General features: G+C 41.3%; 1 protein-coding gene across 1 annotated transcript in view; it reads right to left on the bottom strand.

The window, feature by feature from the left end:
• The window catches only part of srgap3 (SLIT-ROBO Rho GTPase activating protein 3), a gene marked incomplete at both ends in the record, with an annotated part of 68,243 nt that overhangs the window by 24,736 nt on the left and 19,360 nt on the right, over window positions 1–24,147 (bottom strand). The window contains 3 exons of the mRNA XM_079241642.1: window positions 83–268; window positions 8,300–8,362; window positions 20,675–20,837. Coding sequence (XP_079097768.1) covers window positions 83–268; window positions 8,300–8,362; window positions 20,675–20,837 — 412 coding nt within the window. The remainder of the gene's footprint in view (window positions 1–82; window positions 269–8,299; window positions 8,363–20,674; window positions 20,838–24,147) is intronic.

Here is a 24,147-nt window from a genome sequence, read left to right as displayed (position 1 = left end):
GATGAACTGATGGTTCAGGATTTATGTAGGATAAATGCCTTGTGAGTGTAACCAAATAACACTCTCCGCATCTTATGTTTACCTTCTCTTTCATCTTCTCGATTTTCCTGACAGAGCTGCGTCTCGGTTGGCGGTCTTCGTGTCGAAGGAGGTTGACGTTGAGATCTCCAGACTTGCTGAACTGCTTCTCTTCTTGTTTTTCAGCATCTTTCAGTTTGCTCTCAGCGCTGATGCTCTCAGTGTGGTACATGTGGTATGTTTTCATCACCTGCAAGAACAGCCAGTCGTTTTTATGGTTTACCATTGTTAGTTTATACATTATAGCTTTTGTACTAAAACTTGGAGCCAAAGATGATGCTAAACTGTGTAAACAATGAAGCACCTGGGGATACTGGTTGGAAAAAGAAAATAGCTCAGACAGGTAAAAGCAGACTGCATTGTCTACACCGAGGAGGAGGAGGAACTTTACCCCACACTGCTACATGTAATTGTTTTCAAAAACTATATATCTAAAAACCACCTTGGGTTTTACCCTTGAATCTTCCATTTGCTTTTTAAGCGAAATAATTTATTATTTCTATGTGTTGGTAGTAAAAACAAGCAAAAAACAAAAAACAAAACAAAAAACAAGACTGAGATATTGTTTGTCTCTTTGTTTACAAGATTATCAAAGTCTTCCAACATGATTTTTTATTGAACTTGGAAGAAATGTTGGTGTGAATCTTGCTTTTTTGAACATCAGCAAGCGACTGTAATTTCTTCGTAAATGAGTTGTTGGACTTGTTATTTACCAGTGAAACTTTTGTGATAGAAAAAGAAAAACATATCTAGAAATACATTAAATGATCTGCACCACATGCCAGATCAGACATCAACACTGTAGCAACCTCCCAAGGCCGAATTAACCCCCGAATCAGATAAGAACTCAGGACTTTCTACTTCAAAAGGAAGTCCATCTACACATCTCCAAAACAGAGTTCAATGAAAGCCCTAAAAATCAGATCCATCTTAATCCAGGTAGACAGACCTCCACTTTAAACCAGGAACCCTGCTGGTTTTATCTTGTTCCTGGTAGGAAATGTCTACACAGACAGACTGTGACACCCTTTTGAAGTTGGACCCTGGTAAGAGCCTGTTGTCCATCACCCCAGGAGGTCCCTTTGTATCCACAGCACACAAAGACCAAATTCAAGAGCAGAACCTTTAAGCTCTGAATTCTGAACTGTATAAAATACTTGATGTATCCTCAGCACACCTGGATAAATGGACTCTTCCTTACTAAATTAATCCAAGACTTTAACCGTTATTCAAATGTGAAATCCACAGAAGTTAGCAAGTTAGTTAATTTCTGTGATTCCTTGGATGGAGCAATGGCACCATCTAGCAGACACCCTCGAACAGGTTGAGATATGCATTTCAGGCTGATTAAATACACCGTGATTAACATTATATGTTGTTGTTATTAACGACTCTGACTCAAAGTAAGAACTTGTTGTGTGGAAATGATTTGAAATGTCTTGTACCTGTTAACAAACCTTTTCCCCTTTTGACAGCAGCAAAGGATCATTCATACTTCTTCTCATCTATAAATGGATTTTATAGACATGTTTTGAGGTTGGAAAATGTTAAGTTTAATTCCCCAAGAACTTAGTATTTTGACTAAACCTTCAGACCCCATGTCCTGACCCCTGCACTCTGATTGGATAATCTAAAGTCCGCCCCAGAGCGCCGGCAAATTTAACTTCCGGCAAATCTTCCCGGAACTCGCGCTCTTCTTCGTTTTTTTCCGCTCTTGTTTTTCGTCTTGTTTTGTTCTTCTCTGGTCTTACTTTTTCTCCCTTGTTTTGTTTTCTCTTCGTTTTCATTTGATGTTTGCTTTAGCCGTGTTTTTGTCCGTCTGGCATCGTGTTCGTTTTTATTAAGTAAGTAAGCTCGCTCGACTGCTAACACAAGAAAACTCATCCAATTCTGGCTAAAACACTTTTTGCTTCTGACAGACCATCGAAGCTGCTCTCCCGGCCCACAAAGACTGTGACCAGTAACGTACGGACGAGCCGAACGTTACTGCTCCAGCTGATCCCAGGACTTTGCCAGCACCCGTGACCCGTGGATTCTAATCGGAGTTGGGTCCAGCTTCAGACGTCGGACCAGGCGGTTCCAGGTGAGCTCCTGACTTCTGTGGAGGTCCCCTTTGGACAAGTATCAGGACGACCACTGAATCCTTGCCCACTGGACCCAAGGTTCAGGTTCTCAACCACCAAGGCGCTGAAGTAAGGCCGACCCATTATTCCACTGTCTCCGATCCAGCTGGTGTCTTAGCAGAAGCTGCCCTTTTTAAATCCATTCCCCCGGTATCCGCCTGATAGTCTACCCTGACATAGTTAGTTAACTTCATTAGAACTTGCCATCTTTCCAACCTTCCTAATTGTGTAAGTTATGTAAGCTGCTTACATAACTTTACCTTTAATAATTTTATTTTACATTTTTGTTGTTGGCTCGGCTCGAGCTTCCATACTCTCTCTCTCTCTCTCTCTCTCTCTCTCTCTCTCTCTCTCTCTCGCTCTCTCTCTCTTTCTCATCTCGGCTAATTCAGTATTTGATGCTTGCTGACGCTATTTCTGGTTTACATTATTAATTTCATTTGTGCCTGATGATTTTAACCGGTGTGGTTTTTAATATAGTGTGTTATATTTTAATAATTCGTGGTAGTGTGATCGATCTTTGAGAAGTGATTTGTTCCCTCTGACGAGAACTTACAGTAAGCGTATTTTGAGATTGATGGTTATCTGTTATTAGACAAATATCATTGTCATATTACGGTATTCCCTGCCTGACCGTATAACAACTTTAGGGCTGGGTGGTGCCCCGAGATCGTCCGCTTGTCTAAGGACACAGCGAATTAATAATTAAAACACCCACTGTCGCTCCGACATTGGATCACAGGTTACCGTTAATGATAATACCCTACAACACACTAGCCATAAAAGAGATACGAGAGGACATTATTAGTGGATGCAAAGCAAAGAAAAAAATAGAGCAACAGTTTAAACAAGAGTTGACACTGGACTGATTTTTATTGGCTGGTGGGAGCGCGGAGCAGAGGGAGGATGCAAGACCGATGTTATATTAGTCATAATGGCAAAGTGAATTCTGCTTTTCGGGACTGATCAATACACTAATGCAAACTGCAAATTCCACAAATCAATGCTTCTGTGATCAGTAACAAAAAACACCTGCTGCTGTGTGAACTGACTTATATATCTTTACCCCCCCCCCCCCCCCCCCCCCTCCCCCGAAGGTGTGCTCTAGAATTAGATGGAGAGGAAGGATCATAGCTCAGAGCCTTTTTTGTTTTTAAGCCAAGGGAAAAAAAGACTCCATGTCTGGTTTGATTTTAGTTTTTTCATGGCAGCTTTAGAGGCTCCGTTTGAGGTGTCAGTAAACACATGTGGATCATATAAATGGAACCAGGAGCCCCACAGTTGTGTGCAGTTTTGTTTTGGTTGTCAAATCTCCAAATTGGACCTTCTTCCTTCCTTTCTCCACCTTTACTGGCATCAACAGGATGTCTCCCTCATTTTCAGTTATTTTTTCCAGAAGAATGTCAACATAGTTCCCAATATGCTCTGCAATAACTTCTTCACTTTAATCTCTAAATGCTTTTAATCTGCTCCCAATGCACCACCTCCTCCCCTCCTTGTCCAACACGATGATGACAGGACTAAAGTAACGCAGAACTCTCATCAGACAAGACAGAAGCATCTTTAATCTGTCATAATCCGTCCCAGATGCCTGCTGAGAGGTTCTCCTCTTCAGGATCTGTTTTTAAACCTCGTAAAGTAATGTCCAGATGTGAGCTGCATCTTCAAATGGCTCAAGCATAAATGCTTGTCTATGAACACCTCAGGATGTTTGACAGTTGACATAAACAGTATTTCATGTGTTTCCTGTGATAAAACAAAACTTAGTGATGTACTTACACAGCAGGGTTCCTTTTATCTAAATGCTGCACATCAAAATATGCTGTTGGGTCTCTCACAACTATAATTTTCTACTGACCTCCATCTATTACACTGCTTGAAGAGGCCCTATTTAGTCCCCGCTGTGTGCTAAAAGTCTTTTTCAGGCATTACAGGAATGCTTTGGATAACAAGAAAAACAGCTTACCTGTGTCTTACAGTGAAACATCAACATACATCAGCTTTTGCTTGACAGCAGAAACTAGGTTAACACTCTCTCCCTCCCTAGTCTGTCATTTCTCTAAAAATGTGTGAAATCTTTTGTGTAACTTTGAACCGTCAGAGTAAAGAACCTGCAGCTAGAGACAGAAAGTAATTTGCAGGAAGACTGAGTTTCAGCTGGGTGTGTGAATAGTGGAGTCCTCTGACAACAGCCCTGGGCTGCTCGCTGCTGAGCAAAGGACACAGGGAGAGAATGGCAAAAGGTGGACATACCCAATCAATATAATCAATGGATTTTTCAACTGCTGATAGTTCCATTAAAACCTTTACAGAATTCCTTGATCAGATCCTTTGTTTTTTTCCAAACTTTTTGTCTAGAAAATAATGTGTCCACCTAATGAGAGATAATGAAAGTGACAAGAATTAAAAAAATAAAGTAAATGAAGATCCTGTATGTTACACTTTAATAAAACCTTTTTACAATCACAAACAAAGCCGTAGGAATTAAAAATAGGTGTAGTAGTGGCAGTTCTAGCTTGTATGGCATCCAGCTGCATATCACACAGAACAGTGAGGAAAAGGACGGTTTAATTTACAACCTGTTTAATAATGACTGTAAAAATTCACTGCCTGGTTGAAAAGACAAATGTCTTCCTACAGCTATTTATCTTTGGCTCATATTTGCTGCACCTAAAACTATTATTTCTGCATGATAAGTTGTGTGAGGCTGTGACAGAATGACGACCTGCTCCTGTAGTACCCTGCCTTTCATACAACGGCAGCTGGGATGTGCTCCAGCCCTGAATGGGATAAAGCAGGTATATGGAGTGGGAGGACAGAAATGCAGTTGTGGGGAAAAGAAAGTTTACTCTTTTTACATTTACAGGTTTTAAACAAGATAGTCTAAAAATTTCTTGGTCCTAATCAGCACTTGGAATTAATTAAAAATCTCTAATAGACAGAGCATGACACACTAAACTACGTTATTAACTGAACAAAAAAAAAGCCCATTTCTACTGCGTGTAAACAAATAAAGAAGCTCAGGAGCTGTTAATCAAATGCACTTGATTTTGGGTTTTTGCAATTTGCTGATCTGTAGCAATTAGGTGTGTTTTCACACAATACCAAGGAGGAAAGACATCCACACAGATCTTGCAGAGCCAATTGCTACCGTCCATCAATCTGGTAAATGTTATTGAGTCATTTTCAAACAATTTGGAGTAAATTTTCTTTATGTTTAGTATCAAAATGCTTACAACATCTTGATGAATTTATGGCAAAATAATTAAAGTGATTTTAAAGCAAAAAATGTGTCTTACAGCTCCTGAAAAAAAAAACTGACATAAATGAACTGCGATGTAGCTTTGCAATATTAGTGAGATAAAATGCAAGAGCAATGGCAGAAACATATAAATGAAAGCTACATCAACACACTTCACCGGGACCGAGCTTTAGAACCAGCGTTGTTAACAAAAGAGGAAGCAGAAGAGCAGACATCAGACACAAGGCGGTAGATCAGTGAGATAAGATAAGCTGAATATTTATCGATCCCGGGGGGATATTAAGTCTGTATAGCAGGAAATTAACTGAGGCAGAGGCCTAGAAAACTGAATTTCACTGCAACATGTTGTTGAAAGCATCGTCAGGAAGTGACTGTCTCTCTGACCTTTCCTGCAGGTTTCATTTCACAGGTGGTGTAAATGTCAAACCAAAGATGAAAGGATCCCGACTTAACACACACTCTGCAGTATCAAAGTTAAAACAGTATCTGATCAATGGCTGCAGCCCACAGCTAGAGTATATGGTTCTTTTTTTTTTTTTTTTTTTGACAGCCAGTCAAACATTTGAGGAAAATACCAGAAGGCAATCACCACATGGTCACACTACCGATTCAGCTGTTTCTGGCCAATTAAATACTAACAAGAGTCCAGTCACAGAACAAAATTTATGATCCTCTACAACACACACTATTGCTTTTACACCTGCAGGTCATCAAGAAATTGTTTAGTCTTATGATTTAAACTGTAAAGCTTGTGTGTACTGAAGCCAATACATCATTTTACAGCTATTAATTGCAAATGTTGCAATGGGTCATTTTTGTTATGGTTAGATAGAGTGGGAACACCGTTTTTTTTTTTGTATCAAATATTTCAAATGAAAATATATTGACTTTAGGATAAAGGATTTATATTTGAGGGAACATATTTGCATTAATGCAGCAATTAATCTTTCATTATGGTTACAAGTTTTTACAAAACTCGCTCAATCTGTCTCCCATTTAGATGGAATAAGGGTGTATGTCAACGTTTAGATTTGTAATTCTCCACCAGACAGCATAGGGGGCCAAATGGAGCATGAGAAAAGGGATCATCTAAGCTTTATAGAGCAGCCAGAAATGGCAAAACTCATAAAACAAAGTTAATATGTAAACACTAGAAAGCAGACTGAAAGGGTTTGAACAGCATAACCTTCTGAAAAGGAAAACATTTTTACAAAAAGATGTGGTCAAGGGCGTCAAACACAGCAACACATATATGCACTGGTAAACACATGCTGCCCATAACACTGTCTGTGTATGGTCCAAGTCTACAGATGGTGTGATCAGGGAAAGCTGCCAGCTCTGCCCTTTGGTGTTTTGACTCTAATCACACTGCACAGATGAATAAGTCATATAAAGGCAGCTCTGCTGTCTTTTCTGTTTCACCTCAGGGGGCAGAAGACTGCTGAAGTTGCTTGGACTTTGTCCAGGTTTGGGCACTAAGCCATCCTCAGGAAAAGCTTGTGTGAGAGTCTCAGTGCAGCAGCAGTACCGTGTTTCCTCATCCCAGACATGCCCTCATCTTTCTAAGGGTCTCCTCCAGGAAATCCTCATTATTTACAATCTAGTTGTGAAACTATTACAAGTTGCAGTGGAATAAACAAAGCACATAGCAACCAAAGCTCTCTTTAAGACAATGTTAATTCCCAGTTTAAGCATGTACTACAACAGAATATTAGAAGTGCTAGTGTTATGTGAAGGCGCTGTAACTACACATAATGTCGCACACCTCTTTTAAAAACACAACCAAGGAAATTTGTTAACTTCACTTATGCTTCCCTTTTAATTATGTTGTGTTTCTTCTTATTCGCTAAAGCTGCTGACATTTCACTTCTAACAGTAACTATGAAAACAAATATTTAATATAAAACAAAAGTGTTTTCTTTAGCGATAAAGTCATCAAACTCTAGCAGCACAGCACGACAGACAACATCCATCCAAATATGCGTTTAGTGTTTTCACTTTATATCAGAACAGACGGGATCCAGATGCGGGACACCGTGGAGCTGTTTGCTGTGAAAAAATATGAGAAAATGTGTTGCAATGCGTTTGGAAAAGATATCAGCGAGAGAGAGAGAGAGAGAGAGAGAGAGAGAGAGAGGCTATGTGAGCTCCCATTTCTCAGCCGACGTAAAAATTAAGCAGAAGTATGAGTAAACGGCAAGGAAACACGGAACATGTAACAGTAGAGACACTGGTTGATATTCTGACTACATATCTACGCAGAGAGACGTGGTGGCATCAGATTCACTAAAGCAGCCGAGCTGGAAGAAGTGACCTAAAATGAATGAGCAAGTCCAGTGTTGCAGAAACAAGTATCTGCTTCTTAGTTGCTCTTTTAGGTCTCACATTTTTATGAGTGTCTCTCCAATTTAACCTCATAACCAATTACAGGAAAGGAAACAAAAAGCATCAGGATGCAACAATTGCCTAACAGTGATGGTATCAAAGTAGCAGATTTCTGAAAGAGATTTCTCCTGCTGGGATGCAGTTATCAACACAGCCTGCATGCTCCGCATGATGAGGTGCTTATTCACTTGTTTTAGAGTTTTTAGAAGAAAAACATGCATTAAAAGAATTTGCCTGAAACAAAAGCTCTAAAGAGGAATTTAGACAGATAGGCACAAAACAGTTTTCAGTAATGTGCAGAAAAAAAGGGGAAGAATTGACAGTGAAGAATGACAAAATAATAAGTAAAATAGTGAGAAAGCCAGCGTGAAGGAAGGAGAATTCGGGTGAGCCAAGTGATGAGATAAGGTGTGAGAGATCAATCTGTAGGACATGCGGTGTGTTTACTTACAGTGTAGAGCTCATTTGTCACCTTCACCAGCTCCTCGTGCATCTGGATCCCAATGTCCTTGCTCTGAAAAACAGAAGGAAGAAAAACAAATGACTGAATTTGTCAGAACTGCCCTGATTGAACAAACTCAGTCAGTTATGCTGACGCTAAGACTTTTGTGAGTTGTACACAAAAGTCTAAAACTACATGATTGATGACCACGGAAACCGGTAGCAAGAATCTACTTAGCTGTAAAGCCGTGATTTTCCATCAGGCACTGAAACACGACAGTTTCCAATTAATCAATGAGTCGGCTCAGATTAGCACATTTATTTTCCAACGAACAAGGACTGGAGTATTATAAAGTTTACGGTGTCAGAGGGCGGTATGATGGCAGAAGCAAGTGGACATTCTACTTATTTAAAAGAAGTCAAATTACTAACTATGTGGCACAGCAGTGCTGTATCTAATGAATGCATGTTTACATGTTGAAGCCACATTTCATTTCAGCAGATCTCCATCTCTGCTTGTCACTGAGAGGTGATGAAATCAATCGTTCTGCAAAAGCATATTCACAACTAATTTTCTCATGTTGCATCTTGCATTTTAAAATGTTTATTTATTTTACAAAGCACCTACAGTTGTGCTCATATTTATTCATCCCCTTTTATTAAAGAAGGAAAAAAAACAGCTGCCTGTAAAATAAGCTGAAATTGACTAAATTATTAATGAATAAAATTTTATGAAAATCATTACATTATTTTCTAATTATGGTTCAATAGGAATTTTTTTAAAGCAAAGAAGATAATTTCTTACATATTACATCACTCATAAACTAATATTTTGTTGAACAATCCTTTAATGTTTCTGCTCCAGTCAGGTGTTTTCTGTTCCTCTCAGTCAGACTTCTGCACCTGTTGACAGGTATTTTGTCCCACTGTTCAACAGAAAAGTGCTCTAATTTGTCCAGGACCAATTTGTTTGTTTGTTTGTTTTTCTTTCTTCAACTCAATTAAATGAAAAAACAGTGTCTTATATGACCAAACTATATTTTTGCAAATTTTTAGTTATTGTTCCTTTTTAAAAGTCTCCATTATTTGAGTGACTGTTGAAAATTCAGCCTTTTCTTTAATGAAAAGGGATGAGCACAACTGTATTTCATCTATAACTTGCATGGTTGAGCGTAAATGCGCCTGCAAGTGCATGTGTGAACATTAACACTTGTGAACTCTGTCAAAAACTGAAAACAAAATGTGGCATCCTCCGAGAAAAAAAATAAACATTTCTATTGATGTTTTTTCTGTAATTCCATTTTATGTGCAAAACAAAATATAGGACAAGTGTTTAAAAGGAGGATTTATATGTGAAACCTCACTGAGGTCACCCAGAGCCTCAAACTCTTCCTCACAAACTACATTTCATCCTTTTTAAAACGCATGAGGTTTGACTTTGCAGTAATTACACCAGCGTGCCTCCTGTTGTGAAACAGGGGACACACCCTGACCAGAGGGAGAATTAAGTTACAGCGAAAAAAGTGTGTGAGGTAAAATGCTTTTATAAAAAGACAGAGGTGTGAAAATGCACAAACAACAGGATACATCTGTGAGATGGTCTCACACATTTACAATAACTGAAAGAAAGCATCACATCTGCTGACCTAACAGTGCTATCACAAGATGCTATGATACAACATCCAAAGTCAGCTCTATTTGCAGAGTAAACACTCAATACATCCTGCTTAGGAGTGATTATTTACTGCCTCACTTATAACATTTCATTTTTGCAAGAAGTGATGCATCGTTTCATCTTCACCAACATATGGATCAACCCAGCAGCCTTCTGCCTTCAACACTTCTCTGATCTAAACACAACATGTGCAACCGAGCTGTGAACATAGTTATAACTATGCTATAACTAAATGCTTTATTGTGGTGCTGATGGAACCATAAGTGTGTATCCAAGAGTAGCCCACTCCTATAACAAGATAAATCTGGACAGAAAGCGTGCACACCACTGACATGACATTTAGTTTAAATTTAACATGTCACAGTTGCAAAAATGACTTTAAGAACACACATACTTGCTTCTCACTTTCCAAGATTCAATTCTAAATCAAATATAAAAAGAAGAAAAGAGTTGATCAATCAGCTAAACGAGAACAGGCATCTGCCTCCTCCTGTCATCCTGCATAGCTCTGAGACGTGTGAACGTACAAATATGTATAATCTATGCATCCCATATAAAAAAAAAACTGATTTAATATTATGGCATAAATTTGGAGAACACATATTGGAGAAATATAATCAAACCAATGACTCATAAGAAGAACATGCTTATGAGTCAGTAACATTTTATTTCTGGGTGACTGAGGGAACAGCTTGCACAGCTTTGATGGAAAGTTTATGAGTGCACAGTTAACTTGCTGCAATACTGTACATAGAATTATATTTAAAACCGCAGATGAAGCTCCGTTACTCTGCTTCTGCACGCAACATGTCTCAGACATGTCTTTCACACTGGAATAAGGACTCAGCAAAATACCTAAACGTTATTTGTGAATGAAAGCAGGGTTGCTTCTGGCAGAGCAAGTCGGGACAAAGGAGTTGCAAGTAAATGAATAATGTCAGTTCACACAAATTTCTCAGAGTTACTCTGCCTCCACAGGCATAATTCAAAATAGAAACTTAAAAAATGTACACAATCAAACCTTTATTGAACAAAATCCTAAAAGCCTTGATTATAATTTGTGGTTTTTTGTCTCCAAAAGGGAGGCAACAGCAAACTAATTTATGTCATCACAACATGAGCAATACATGCAAACACTTAACACACATTATCTCAAACCACATCCACCCATAGTTTAGAGAGATTCACATTTAGATGAATGTTAACCTTCATGTCCACACCCTGCCCGAATCTAATGACGGTGCTTGCAAAAACATGCAACTGCTGAGTCAGAGACTAACCTCTAAAAGAGGGGCAAACTGGAGAAAAAAGAAATTGCTTCAGTTGTTCTTTCTTTAACTAAGTTGTTAAATGTGCTTTGAAGATGAAGAAGGAAAACAAAGTAATCTTGGTAATACAGAATGTATTTGTTGTGTTTGCAGTGTTTGTACCTGGAGCGCAAACGTTAAGCCCTGCTCAAACAAGCAGAGAATATGATAAATAGTATACATCCTGAAAGGCTGGAGGAGCGGGTGAACGGCATCTGTATGCATCAGCAGCTCTGAGGTGAGACAGACTGCAGCCTGCACTGCAGAGGCTTATGGGGGAGCAGGGAGGGCTCATTCAGCAGGAGAACAACTGTGATGCAACACACTGTAAGACTATCAGTGGGTCCTCAGAATAACGTCTGTGAATGTACATTTTTTAAGAAATACCTCCTATTCAAAATTAACCAATAAAAACATTTATACCTGCTGTGGTTTGTAAATGTATTTTCTTACATCAAATCATAGTAAGACAGGAGGGAGCACACAGCAGAAGAAATAATGCTTTAAGACTCGATTCGGTTTGCCACATCTAATTTACCTGGATTATTGAGGATCATTTTCCTTCATGCTGTTCTGAACGCACCCTTTCAACTCTGATCAACCGCTCCACAGAGGCATAAGAAACCTTCAGAAAATAATCCCAGCAAGACTCTGTAGAAATCATCCAGTTAACATACTGGTTACAATGAACAAGGCGAACAGTTAATGATACATTCTAACAAAATATTTAGCACGTATTTGAGCTAGTTTTAGTCGATTGTCTATCAATGCTCTCTTTTTTTCTTTTTTTTTTTTTTTAATTTTTTACCAAATCTCCATCACAATATTTGAAATAAAATCACCTTTTACCTTCCAATAAGTCTACCAACTAGAATTACAAGCACCATTCATCTTTTTAAATACTAAAACAGCAACCTGAGGGCATCAACGTAGATCTTAAAATAATCAGTAAAGTGCTTGCTACAAGACTAGAAAAAATAACTCCACTTATCATACATCCTGATCAAACAGGATTTATCAAGGGACGACATTCCACCACTAATACGCGCAGACTAATAAATCTAATTGATTATGCCACCATACATAACCTGGAAACTACAATAATCTCTCTAGATGCTGAAAAAGCATTTGACAGGGTGAACTGGAAATTCTTATTTGCAACATTAAGAAAATTCGGGTTTGGCTCATCGTTTATTCACTGGATAAAGATACTGTATAGCAATCCAAATGCATGCGTCAGGACAAATGATCAAACTTCTCACAGCTTCAGATTGCAGAGAGGCACCAGACAAGGCTGTCCACTCTCCCCCTCACTTTTTGCAATCTTTATTGAACCCTTAGCAGCTAGCATTAGACAAAACAAAGACATTAAAGGCATTAACTGTAGAAATATGGAGCATAAGACCAGTCTTTATGCTGATGATGTATTACTTTTCCTTCAAAATTCACAATCATCCATCTGTCAGACAATCGCACTCATCAATAAATTCTCATCAATTTCTGAATATTCCATTAATTGGTCTAAAACCACCGTTCTACCCATCAACTGTTCCTTCCATAATACTCCTGACACTGCTTTACAGTCAGGAGATATTAGATACTTGGGAATAAACATCTCACCCAGACTGTCAGACCTTATAAAGCTAAATTATGTCCCTCTACTAAAAACAATTGAGGACGATCTCACACGGTGGAAATCTTTACCCATATCACTAATGGGAAGAGTTGCAACTATAAAAATGATGATTCTACCTAAAATCAATTATCTGTTTTCAATGATCCCCATTAAACCTCCCTCCACCTGGTTTAAATCACTGGACTCTAATGTTACTAGATTTCTCTGGAAAGACAAACCACCACGGATTAGTCTAAAAACACTCCAGAAGACTAAAGATAGCGGTGGCTTAGACTTGCCTAATTTCCAAAATTACTTTATAAGCAATAGACTACAATACATCTCTAAATGGCTTAAACCTAGCTATCTAGATGAACCATGGCTTAATATAGAAGAAGCTATGTGTGAGGATATGGCAATTTCAGACCTGCCATTTATCAGCACAGCTGTCAAACGCCAAAAATGCTTTAAAAGCATTAATATCAGCTCCTCACTAATGGCCTGGTGGGAATTTCTTAAACTAACCAAATCCTTGCTTATTCCATGCAAACTTACACCTATTTGGAACAATCCCGACATCCAGCAAAACCGGAAAATGATAAACTTCCCTCAGTGGAAGAATAAAGGAATAAAACAGTTAGAACATTTAATAGAAAATGGGAACTTTCTCCCTTTTGATACAATTACTTCACGATATGAAATCAGCAGCACAAAATTCTTAGAATACCACCAACTTAAATCTATTATAGGTAAGAAATACACCCCTGATCAATTAAACTTGCAGCTACCTATCAGGGCTGCAGAATTCTTAAATCTCAATGCCCCGAAACTGTTATCCAAAATATATAGATTACTATCAAAGCTAGACGATTCCATATGTCTCCCAACTTCTAAATGGGAAGCAGACTTATCCAGTAACTTTGACCAAAATGAATGGTCACAAATCTGTTCAAATACATTTACAATGACTAAGAATTCAAACATGCAACTAATACAATTTAAAATTCTGCATAGAACTCATTATACAGGACACAGGATGTTCAGGATGGGTCTGTCACAATCAAACATCTGTCCACACTGCACTGGCAACACAATTGACAGCTACTACCATGCTTTGTGGTCTTGCCCACCTGTCCAGGAATTCTGGTTTCAGGTATGTAAAGATCTGTCAAATTGCTTCAAATGTAACATCCCTACAAACCCCAAACTGGGCCTACTGGGTTACTTGGGTGAAATTAACATAGAATTTAATTCTGCAAACTTAATCCTCACCAGTTTATGTATCGCAAAGAAAACTATCCTTCTAAACTGGAAAAGCAAACAAAGTCTGTGTATCCAGCAGTTCAGAAATCTCTTATTAGATCACATCAGTATGGAGATGATGTCTGCCTCCTCAAGAGATCAGTCAGCTGAACTTTATTCCCTCTGGTCCCCTGTGATCAGCTCCATCACTTAGTATGGGGGGAGAATGTGACCTTATTGCGCTCGGGGTTGGTGGCCGGTTGGGGTTCTCTGGGGGCTGTGGGTCTGTGGTGGGCTCCTGGGGGGGGGATTTTGACTGCTCCATTGCTGGAGTGGCTAGGTTTCTAGCCCTACTGTGGACCTGGATGGGCCAGCGGCTGGAGTTGCCGCGCAGCGGCGGGGCGAGGTCGCTGGCGGGGGATGGGTTGGCGGGCGTGACTCCGTAACGGGCGCCTGTGCCGCCGTGGGGTGGGCTGGGCGGGGTCCCGGGCTCCGGTGCCCGGGGTTGTCCCCTGTCTCTTGGGGGTGGGGGGTCGGCTTGTGCCGGGGGGGGGCTGGGCTGACCTGTACCTGCGGCGGCGGGCAGGTACGTGCTCTGGTGCCTGGTTGCGACCCTGGGACTTGTTGAGTGGGGGGTGTTTGATAGTGTGGATGGGATGTGAGTGTGTATGGAGGGATGTGTGTAGGGGGTGTGCGTTGAGGACTGGTGGCGGTACATAGGTATGTGGATGTGTGTGGGTGGGGAAGTGTGATGATGCGTGTGTGGGGGGGGGTGTCGTGGTGTCTGTGGGGGGGGTAGTGCCGTGTGTGTAGGGGAGTGGGGTGATGCGTGTATGTGGGGAGTGGCGGTGGTGCATGTATACGGGTGTGTGTATGGGGGGGGAGGAGGGGGGAGGGGGGGCGTGCTGTCTGTGTGTGTGTGGGGGGGGGCAGGGGTGTATGTATGGGGGAGTGGGTGGTGCATGTGTGTGGTAGGTTGGTGGATAAGTGTAGATATGATGGATGGGAGTGGGGGAGATTTGGATGTGACGTGGGGGTCAGGAGGATGGTTTTAAGGGTGGGCTGAACGGGTGGCTGGGTGGACCTGAATGTGTCCGGAAGTGTGTGTGTGTGTGTGTGGCTGTAGGTTTGTGCTGAGACAGTGTGAGGTGCCGATGTGTGGACAAGGTGGGGACTTCATGTCCCCAGGTGGGGGTGTCCTCTGTGAGTGAGGGGGCGGTGGACAATCGGTCTGGGATTCCCCTTCTGCCGCCCCGCCTCCTCTTTGTCCTCGTGCCCCCCTTCTGCATGTGGTGAGTTGGTCCCCTCTTGGGTCGGTGATGACTCTCTGGTTAGAGTCGCCGAAGGCTCTGGTTACGGGGATGGCTGTCCCCGGCTTGTCCTGGTCCTTGGGGGGCCCTGGGAGTAGGGGGCATGCCCAGTGCTGCGGGCGGCTCACCTTCTGGAGGAAAGCTCACTTTCCTCCAGACTTAAATCCCTCAACCCCTCTTCCTCCCCGCTCCCCATCACACACAGGCAGGGTATTGGGAGGTGTGCACGTGGCGCTGGGTGGTGAGAAAGGCCATCAAGGTGGTTTTGATCGCTGCACCCAGCCTCGGCTCACCTCCCAGTTTTAATTACACTTAGACACCAAACACCAAAACACTGACGACTCACATGATTAGGGGGAAGAGCATGCGGTGTATGGTGGGCGGGGCTGCTTAGGTGGTCCCTCTCCCAGCACCGCGTGGCAATTCCCTCAGTTTTAATTGCAACTAATACATACTTCACAATCAGTCATAAGCGGGGGGGAGGCAGGGACGATAGGGTCTTCTCATGCCCCTGCTCTCGGGGCTTTACTGGAGGGGGGGTACGGGTGGGGGAAGAGTGCCGTCCATTAGGCCTAAGTCTGGGCTGGCCTGGCTGTAGGAGGGTTGTCGCCGGCCCTGGGGGGGTGCTGGGTCGGCTGCATCTGTGGGGTGGTGGGGGGGACGCTGGGAGTGGTGGGCGGTAATTATGGGGGCCCTGATCGGGGCCATCCTGTCCTCTGCCCCCTCTGAGGTATCTCACATGGGACATGATGGAGGGGTGAGGTGAGGATGTGTGGGAGTGGGTGTATGGGGTTACAGATGGATGGTGGGATGGCTGGGGGGGGGATTAGGGTTGGGGATATAGGTGGGTAGGGGATAGGGATGTGTGAGGATGAGTAGATGTGTGTGTGGAGGGGTATGTTGGCGCGTGGGTTGTATTGGGGTGTGCCTGTGTTGGAGGAGTGAGGGTATGTGTGTGTGTGTGTGTGTGTGTGTGTGTGTAGGGGGGGGTGTATATGCGGAATGGGATGTGTGAGTGAGGGTGAAGTTTGGAGGGGGGCTATGGGTGGTGGAGGGGTGTTTGGTGGGGCATGTGTGGTTGGGTAGAAGTAGAGGGATGGGGTGGCGGGGTGTGAGCGTGTGTGTGTGTGTGGGGGGGGGTGAGCGTGTGTGGGGGCGGGGGCGATTGGGGTTCGTGTGACTTGGTATGGGTGAGTGAGTAGAGGTGGGGTGGGGTTGTATATGTTATGGATGATGTGCATGGATTGCAGAGGGTTGTGTGGATGGGGGTTGAGAGGGGAGTGCGTGTTTGGGGGGGGGGGGGGTATGCATGTATATGTGTGAGGGGAGTGCGTGTTGGGGGGGGGGGCGGGGTATGCATGTATATGTGTGTGTGGTTTGGTGGTGGGGGGGTGGTGTCCTGTACCCGGGGGCGCAGCTGGTGCGCTGGGGTGCGACCTGGCTGCCGCTGGGTGGCGGTCTGGGGATCCTGGTCCTCCGTCGGTGTGGGCTGTGCCCTCTGCCTGCGGGGGCGGGGGGCTGCTCACGGGCTCTTGGGGCCCTGGGGCCTGCGCTCTGTCTGCCCTAGGTGGCCGGTGCCCGGCGGGATCGGCCCTTGCCGGCCTGGGCCTGCTGGGGCCTGTTCCCCCTGACTGCGGGGGACTCTGGTTGGGCACCTCCTTCGCCACCTCCTGGGCAGATGCATGGCTGGCTCTGGAGTGGGGGGGTTGGGATCTGTACCTGGGGGTGACTGTCGGTTACCCGGGTCTCTGGGTTCTCCTGGCCTTCCTCTAGCTGTAGGCGGGCGGGGTCACATTGGCATGATCACTCTTCTCTAAACACGTTCCACTCTGAATGTTCTGCATGAATGTTCTGCATGTGTCACAGTCACTGAGTCATCCAGCAAGTTTATTCACTAACAGCAGGTACCTCTCTTTCTGTCTTTTTGACTTAACTTGCTAGTTTCTGGTCTTCATGATTGTCAACGGTTTTGTTCTCCACGAATCTAGAGTTGGCTTGTGTGGGTGTATATATTTATGTGTGTGGGTGGGTATGTGTGTGTACTTATGTGTATGTGTATGTGTATATATGTATGCATATGTGTGAGTGTATGTGTATGTATGTGAGTATGTATATGTGTATATATGTATATATATATATATATATATATGTGTGTGTATGTATGTGTATATGTATGTATGTATATCTATCTTTATGTATGCATGTATGTGTACATGTGTGTGTATGCATGTGTATGTATGTGTATATGTATGTATGTATGTATATATGTATATATATAATGTATGTGCGAGTGTATATACATATATATGTAGGTGGGTATGTATGTGCATATACATGTATGCATTGATCTCTTTCTTTCGTTTTTTTTTTTTTTTTTTTTTTTTTATGTTCTCTTTTCTGTTCTCTTTCTGCCCCTTTCCTGTCCTTTCCGGTCGGGTCCAGTAGCATAAACTCTGTAATACAAGCTATTATCCAAAACAAATTGAAAAATAAAATAAGAATCAAGAAATACAAGGGGATCATTACATCTACAAAAGTTCCCCTTGGCAAAATAAATTTGCTCAGCAGAACACAGCATCCAGAACATCAGTCTGCTTGCTTAAATGCTGGACAAGACAAAAAAAAGGAAAAAAAAAAAAAAAAAAAAAAAAAAAAAAAAAAAACCTGAGGGCATCTGGCTCGAAATAAATAGTATTTCTCTGTTTTTAGCTCTAACAAAGACAAGCATACATACAAACAGAGTATGTGAATAAAGTCTAGAAGGTGGAGTGTTGTTCACCTACAGGAAAGCCTGCAAGGTGAAAACAGGCTTCTAATGTTTGGATAAGACCTCAGTTATCCCTGCAATGCGCTGACAGTGAGCCAGATGTTGCTCACACTAGTAGGGGGTGTAGCGCCTTGGGCCAAAGGGGAGAGTCTGGTTCATTTTGCCCAAACTGCTTTCAATACTCTGTGGACTATCCAGCAGTCAGACAGCTTACCAGCTCCATCTGGGAGCTTACCAACACCAGACGGAGCTCATAGACAACACTGCCATCAGTAATAAAATATGTACATAGCAGGACTGTTTAAAGTCACATTTTAAAAGTTCAGCCATTTTGTTACCTGAATTTTCATGTTAATGATGTAAAAATATGATTATTTATAGCTTTATTATCTGTTTAAATGATGACATAAAAATCTGAAATGATACATGAAGACAGATGCTTGGTTTGTTTACAACACCATGACTACTCACTCACAATCCAGCACTATAAAAGACTGGTTCTATTAAAAGAGCATTATGAAGGAGACAAAATTGGCATAGCTATATTTTATCTTATGTACATAACTTAATATCTGTAAATGTAAATAGAAAAACATTGACAAAACACTGAGTTCATCAATTTGTTATGCAGTGCTCTGAGCACTGAGCACATTTCTAATTTTAAATATACCAAATAAATGTTGTTACAGCATTAATTATTAAAGCCTTGGACATTAGAAAGGATAAAAAGGTCCCATTTGAACATATGCCAAAGTAAATGCAAGTAGCCTATATAATGCTGACTCTCAGTCTTTATTTTTTCTCTTTGGCAGCATTGTTTAGGTGTTGTATTAATCGCTTTGCTTAACTCTTTAATTTCCTGCTCCCCATTTGGTTTATTTGATTTAATAAATTAATGGAAGCAACGCTGCCTGAGCTATTTCTACATCTGTGGTTTGGAATTCAATGCCAAAGGAAAGTGTTAACTTTCCTTTTTACAGTATTAACTATAGTTTCTATTGTATATATTAACTCTTGTCAAACATTCATTTTTTCATTCATTAATTTTCAATATAGCTTAGTTTAATTCAGGTTCGTTGGAAAGACGGAGCCTTCCCCAGCAGAAGACAAGGGGCGGGGTGCGCCCTGGACACATCGCCGGTCAATCACAGGGCTGCACACGTCACACCTTTGGTTTACAGAACACGGTGTAAAACTCAACGTAAAAGTTGAGTTCTGCTTTACGCTCCGGATCAAACGCTAGCGACTGGACATGAACACGCTAGCCATTTGAATGCCATGGTTGATTCATCAATGGCACACAAGAGGACTTCATGAGATCAAGAGAGGAAAAGAACGAGAGAAAACAACAGAGAAAGTTATAAGACAAGCGTCAATGTTGGACTAACTTTTTTTTCACTGAATAGGGCTCAGAATGCAGGTGGGATTTAAGGCTGATGCTGAAAGAGCCATAAAATCTGCCAAAGTTCTGCAGCACTTCTAAAGGGTTGAAAAATGTTTGGGGTACTTCTGTATGTAGGAGCAGCAATGTGTAGGTAGACTAGGTCACCTAAGAGTGCGCTAGACTGTATGCAGTTAAGGGACTCGTTCAGGTGGTTGCAACAGCAAGTCCAACTTCGTTTTCACACTGCACAAGTCAAATGAACCAAACCTTTTAAACCTTTCTCGACTGATGCAGGACTGAATTACTGAAGGAGACAAAACAATCAAACAACACAAAAATCACTCATCTATTGATTAATGCAGGGAAAGTTTCATTTTCATCACACGAGTTGTATTCTATTTCCTGCATTTGGTTCACATGATGCATAATTTTTTTTTTTTTTTTTTAATACATCAGAGTTTGGTTGTGCATTCACACAAAAAAAAAAAAACAACCTATAATTTCCAAGTTAACAAATTAAGGTTCAATTAAGAAAGGCTGGTACTGTTGCATCCTTACACAATAACTACATAAAACATTTCAGCCCCCAAAATCCACCGTGCTCTGAGAGGTCTGAAACCAAACTTATCAATGAATTTTTGCAGGTAATCTTTATGAGCACAAACTTGTATCGCCTCATCTATGAAATGAGATGAAGTCTGAAATAAGTAACACAGGGAATCAGAGATCATCAGAGATCCTGATTATGTCATTGATCCACACCAGCTAAACACAGATAAGCAGGCAAACATGCCTGCACAACTCTGCAGTGTGAAAGCATCCTGACAGCCTGTAAATATGTTCTGAGAGGAAACAACAGGCAGACAGACAAACAGCCAAATGGATAGTTCCACTAAATCAGCCGGCGGACTGAATGGGACTCTGTCAGTGATGTTTAGAAATGTTGAGCTGCACTTTATATCAACCGCACCGCATCACAAAGAATAAAAAAGCTCCATTGCATAAAGTCTGCTTGGTCTCCAGACTCTGGTTGATGAAAAGTAGGCAGTAAAGCACAGAGAGGAAGGGAAGACACTCTCACTGACCTTCTTGAAGAGGCGGATGACATCCTCACTGATCTGCGCCAAGCGTACGATCACATTGTTGGTGTAGATGTCGCTGAGGGTCGCATGGTCTCGGCTCTCACGTCGCGTCTGGTTCAGAACCAGATACCAGCAGTTTACGGAAGACAACAAATGCTGGTCTTTCCTGGAATCATGGGAGGGATACGGGGTTGTCAGAACATTATGGAACAAAATCAAGACTGGAACAAGTAACTGATGTTTTAACTATTTGATATCATCCCCATTTTGAACATGTTAATATAACAACCCAGCGTTTAGAAAATGTTTTTTCAAGTTTCAGCTCAGAATACGGCACAGTGTTCATTCATCCCTGTCTGTAGTGTACACTCCTACTTTCTAATTCATTTCCATACCCAGCTGTTTCAGTGTCTGTGCTTCTAATAATTTGTCTCAGGAATACTGCTGTCTTTCCTGTTGTCACCATGGATACTCTGATGAAAATAAAGAAAGATAAAGAAGTGGCTGGCTGCATGTTTTTGGGGCATGGCTGGAAAAAGTCCCGACACCCTTGCAGTGGTGATCACGGCCTTACAGAAGTCCCAATGTCTTATTATAAAGAGCATCTTCTGAACACTGACTCAGTGTACTTTTCTAATAAATATTATTCTACCGAGCTTATGTAACAAACTAAACAAACTTTGCAATGAAAAAGGAATTTTTTTTTAAACTTTTATTATCAACAATGAGAACATACACAGAGTTAAAATATAGCAAGTATCCCTTATTAAGTTCACTATCCTAATTTATTAATGCCTGCCTGCTGATATGTCCTAATTCAAACCAAATGCAGTTGACAAGAATGTTGTACATTGTTGTTTTAGGGAAATTAATGATACTTTTAGGCTGATGATGATAGTGTACATACACTGATATTTGCTCCATTTACAATTAACTCTGTCCTGACCATACTTCTATTTTGCTCCAGTTTTATTCCCCTCCCATATAACCGGGTCCTCTTTTCCCGTTACCATGCACCAAATCATGCAGTGGCTAGTAGTGGGTATATTTATAATACTGGTGACCGTAATGATCCAGAGATTCATGAGTTCTTATTGCTGTATAATCAGTTTAAACTGTCTCTGACTACGGTGCTTTCAAAAAGATAGACCGAGCAAATAAACATCAAAACACACACACAGAGAAACAATCCCTTCAAACCCATACCCTCATCTGGATCCTATCAGAGTATTAATCAATCAACCAACCGGAGGGGGGAAGAAGCAAAGAGGACGAGGGGGAAATGAGAGCAGGAGAGCGGAGTGGGGGATTGGGTTCACTGAGAAGAAGAAGGGATAAGCAGCACCAACATCAAAGACACCCCCTCCAGAGAGCTTCCATAATGCTAATCACATCTAATGAAGCCGATACTGTATGTAGTCACTGCAGAGAGCTTTCACCATTATTTCTTACTTTACTGTGCCTCTAAATGAACTTTTATCATGCTGGGAGGATACGAACACCAGCACATCCTCCTCCCCACACAATGGGTATACAGCAGCAAATATATCATAAAATAAATTTGTTTATGTACTTCTAGGCAACGTCTTTCCCACAGAGACGGAGTAATGCTTTATCTTTCTGCTGTTAACAACAAGTTAACATCATCATCTCAGCGATGGTTGTCTTAAAAACACAATAAAGAGACTGAAACACACTTTAATGTTGCAATCACTACATACTAATGTAATGATAAGACACTGATATGCTGTATCAAAATCAAAACCAATGCTGTTGCATTCCAAAGACAATTTTCACTATTTTCAGGGTGTGTAAGGATCACTAAAGGAGACGTAGCATCTGGGAAAACACCGGTTTAACCAACAACCTTGTTGTCACAATGCTTTATGTATGCAGCAGACACTGATTCAGCATCAAGTTGCATCTGTTTGGCATGTGTGCAGCAATAAACTGCAAAGGGGTGTGTCGAAAGGGCTGCAGACATATTCCTGTACACCTCTGCTACTTTCTAGGGCTGGGTGGATGGATCCAAATATCAATAGTACCGATACCAAAGTTAGTATCAGTGTAGTTTAAAACCAGAGTGATAAGATCGATATTTTTCTCGCAGAGGTCTTTGGTGGCAAAATGCCAAAAATGTTTGACAGTAAACCAGTGGTAGGTTTTGTTGCTGTTTAGCAAATTAGCACGGTTGGCTTAATATTTTTTTTTACAAACAATTGTATGTGATAAAAGTATTTTATTATTTCGTTGCATTCTTTGTGTTATTTCATGTTGTTTACAGATGAAGTTTCAGTACTGCCTGTTTATTAGTCAAAATCTTATTTGACAAAAATCTTTGTTTTATTATGATCACAGCCATGGCCAATATTTAAAGGCAAAATTACTAATTGTCGGATTTCAAGCTTTTTAAGGTATTGGTATCGACAATACTTTCCCTGTATTTACAGGGAAATTTATTTATTGGCATCAGATCGATATCAAAGGTTGTGGAATCGCCCAGCCCCAGTACTTTCCACTGCTTGTCGAAACCATGTGTCTTTGGTGCTATCACTCGTCAGTATATAATTTCTGTTTGTAGTCAAGAGATTCAAGGAACAAGCGCCTCTCCTCTCCGATAATCCCTAAAAGTGGCCAGAAATGCTTAATCTCATCTCTAATCTCAGCCGGACTCCCAGTTCAGTCCTCTTTTTGCATCCTTCTCAGCTTTTCAACCAGGCACTAAACATTTCCACAAATATAAATCTTATCTCATGATTTAAAATGCTGGTCAATCTGCGGTCCCTTGTACAACACTCATTTCACATTTCCTACAAACTAGAAACAGAAAACTTGTTCCTAAACTGAACCGCTAGCAGTCTAATATGGTAACATGCTCATAACAACCAAAACCATGTTTAGCAGGTGAAGCTGTATTATTTAAATACCACTAATTTAGTACGTTTACACTTCATCATTTGCTAATTATGTTTGCATCTTTGGCATTTTTACCTCTAAATGTTTAAGTACCAGCAACACGTCTAACATGTAATCTACAAAACCTAAATCTAGGAATGAAAATGTCTGAAAATGGAAGTGGTTCAGATTCTTGATGCTCAGGACAGAAGAATTGGAAGAAAGCAAGAGAAAAAGACAAAGGACACGAGAGCTCTTGTTCCCTTGCTGCTGCCCTAATTTCCCAGGAATTAGGAGCAGAAGGTTATTAATTAGGCCTGAGCACTGTACCAACAGCATCTTTGGGAGACAAGTCTGTTAACACAGTACTAATTGTAACTCTTGGACTTGTTTATGGCACAGAGATGCTTGCTTTTTCTCTATCTAGAGGAGTAGCTGCCACGAAAGACAGACACAAAGCAAGATAAATTCTTCCACCTCTACTCTGTCTCCACGTCTCCTTGCTATTGATAGAGTACCTGCAGATCAATGCGTCTTCTGGGTTTAGGAAAGGGTTGGTATCAGATGGCTTAATGACCTTA

The sequence above is a fragment of the Telmatherina bonti genome, assembly GCF_933228915.1.
Source record: "Telmatherina bonti genome assembly, chromosome: 6".
Taxonomy (NCBI): Eukaryota; Metazoa; Chordata; class Actinopteri; order Atheriniformes; family Telmatherinidae; genus Telmatherina; species Telmatherina bonti.
The sequence above is the reverse complement of the archived record's forward strand: the minus strand, read 5'-3'. Positions and strand labels throughout refer to the sequence as shown.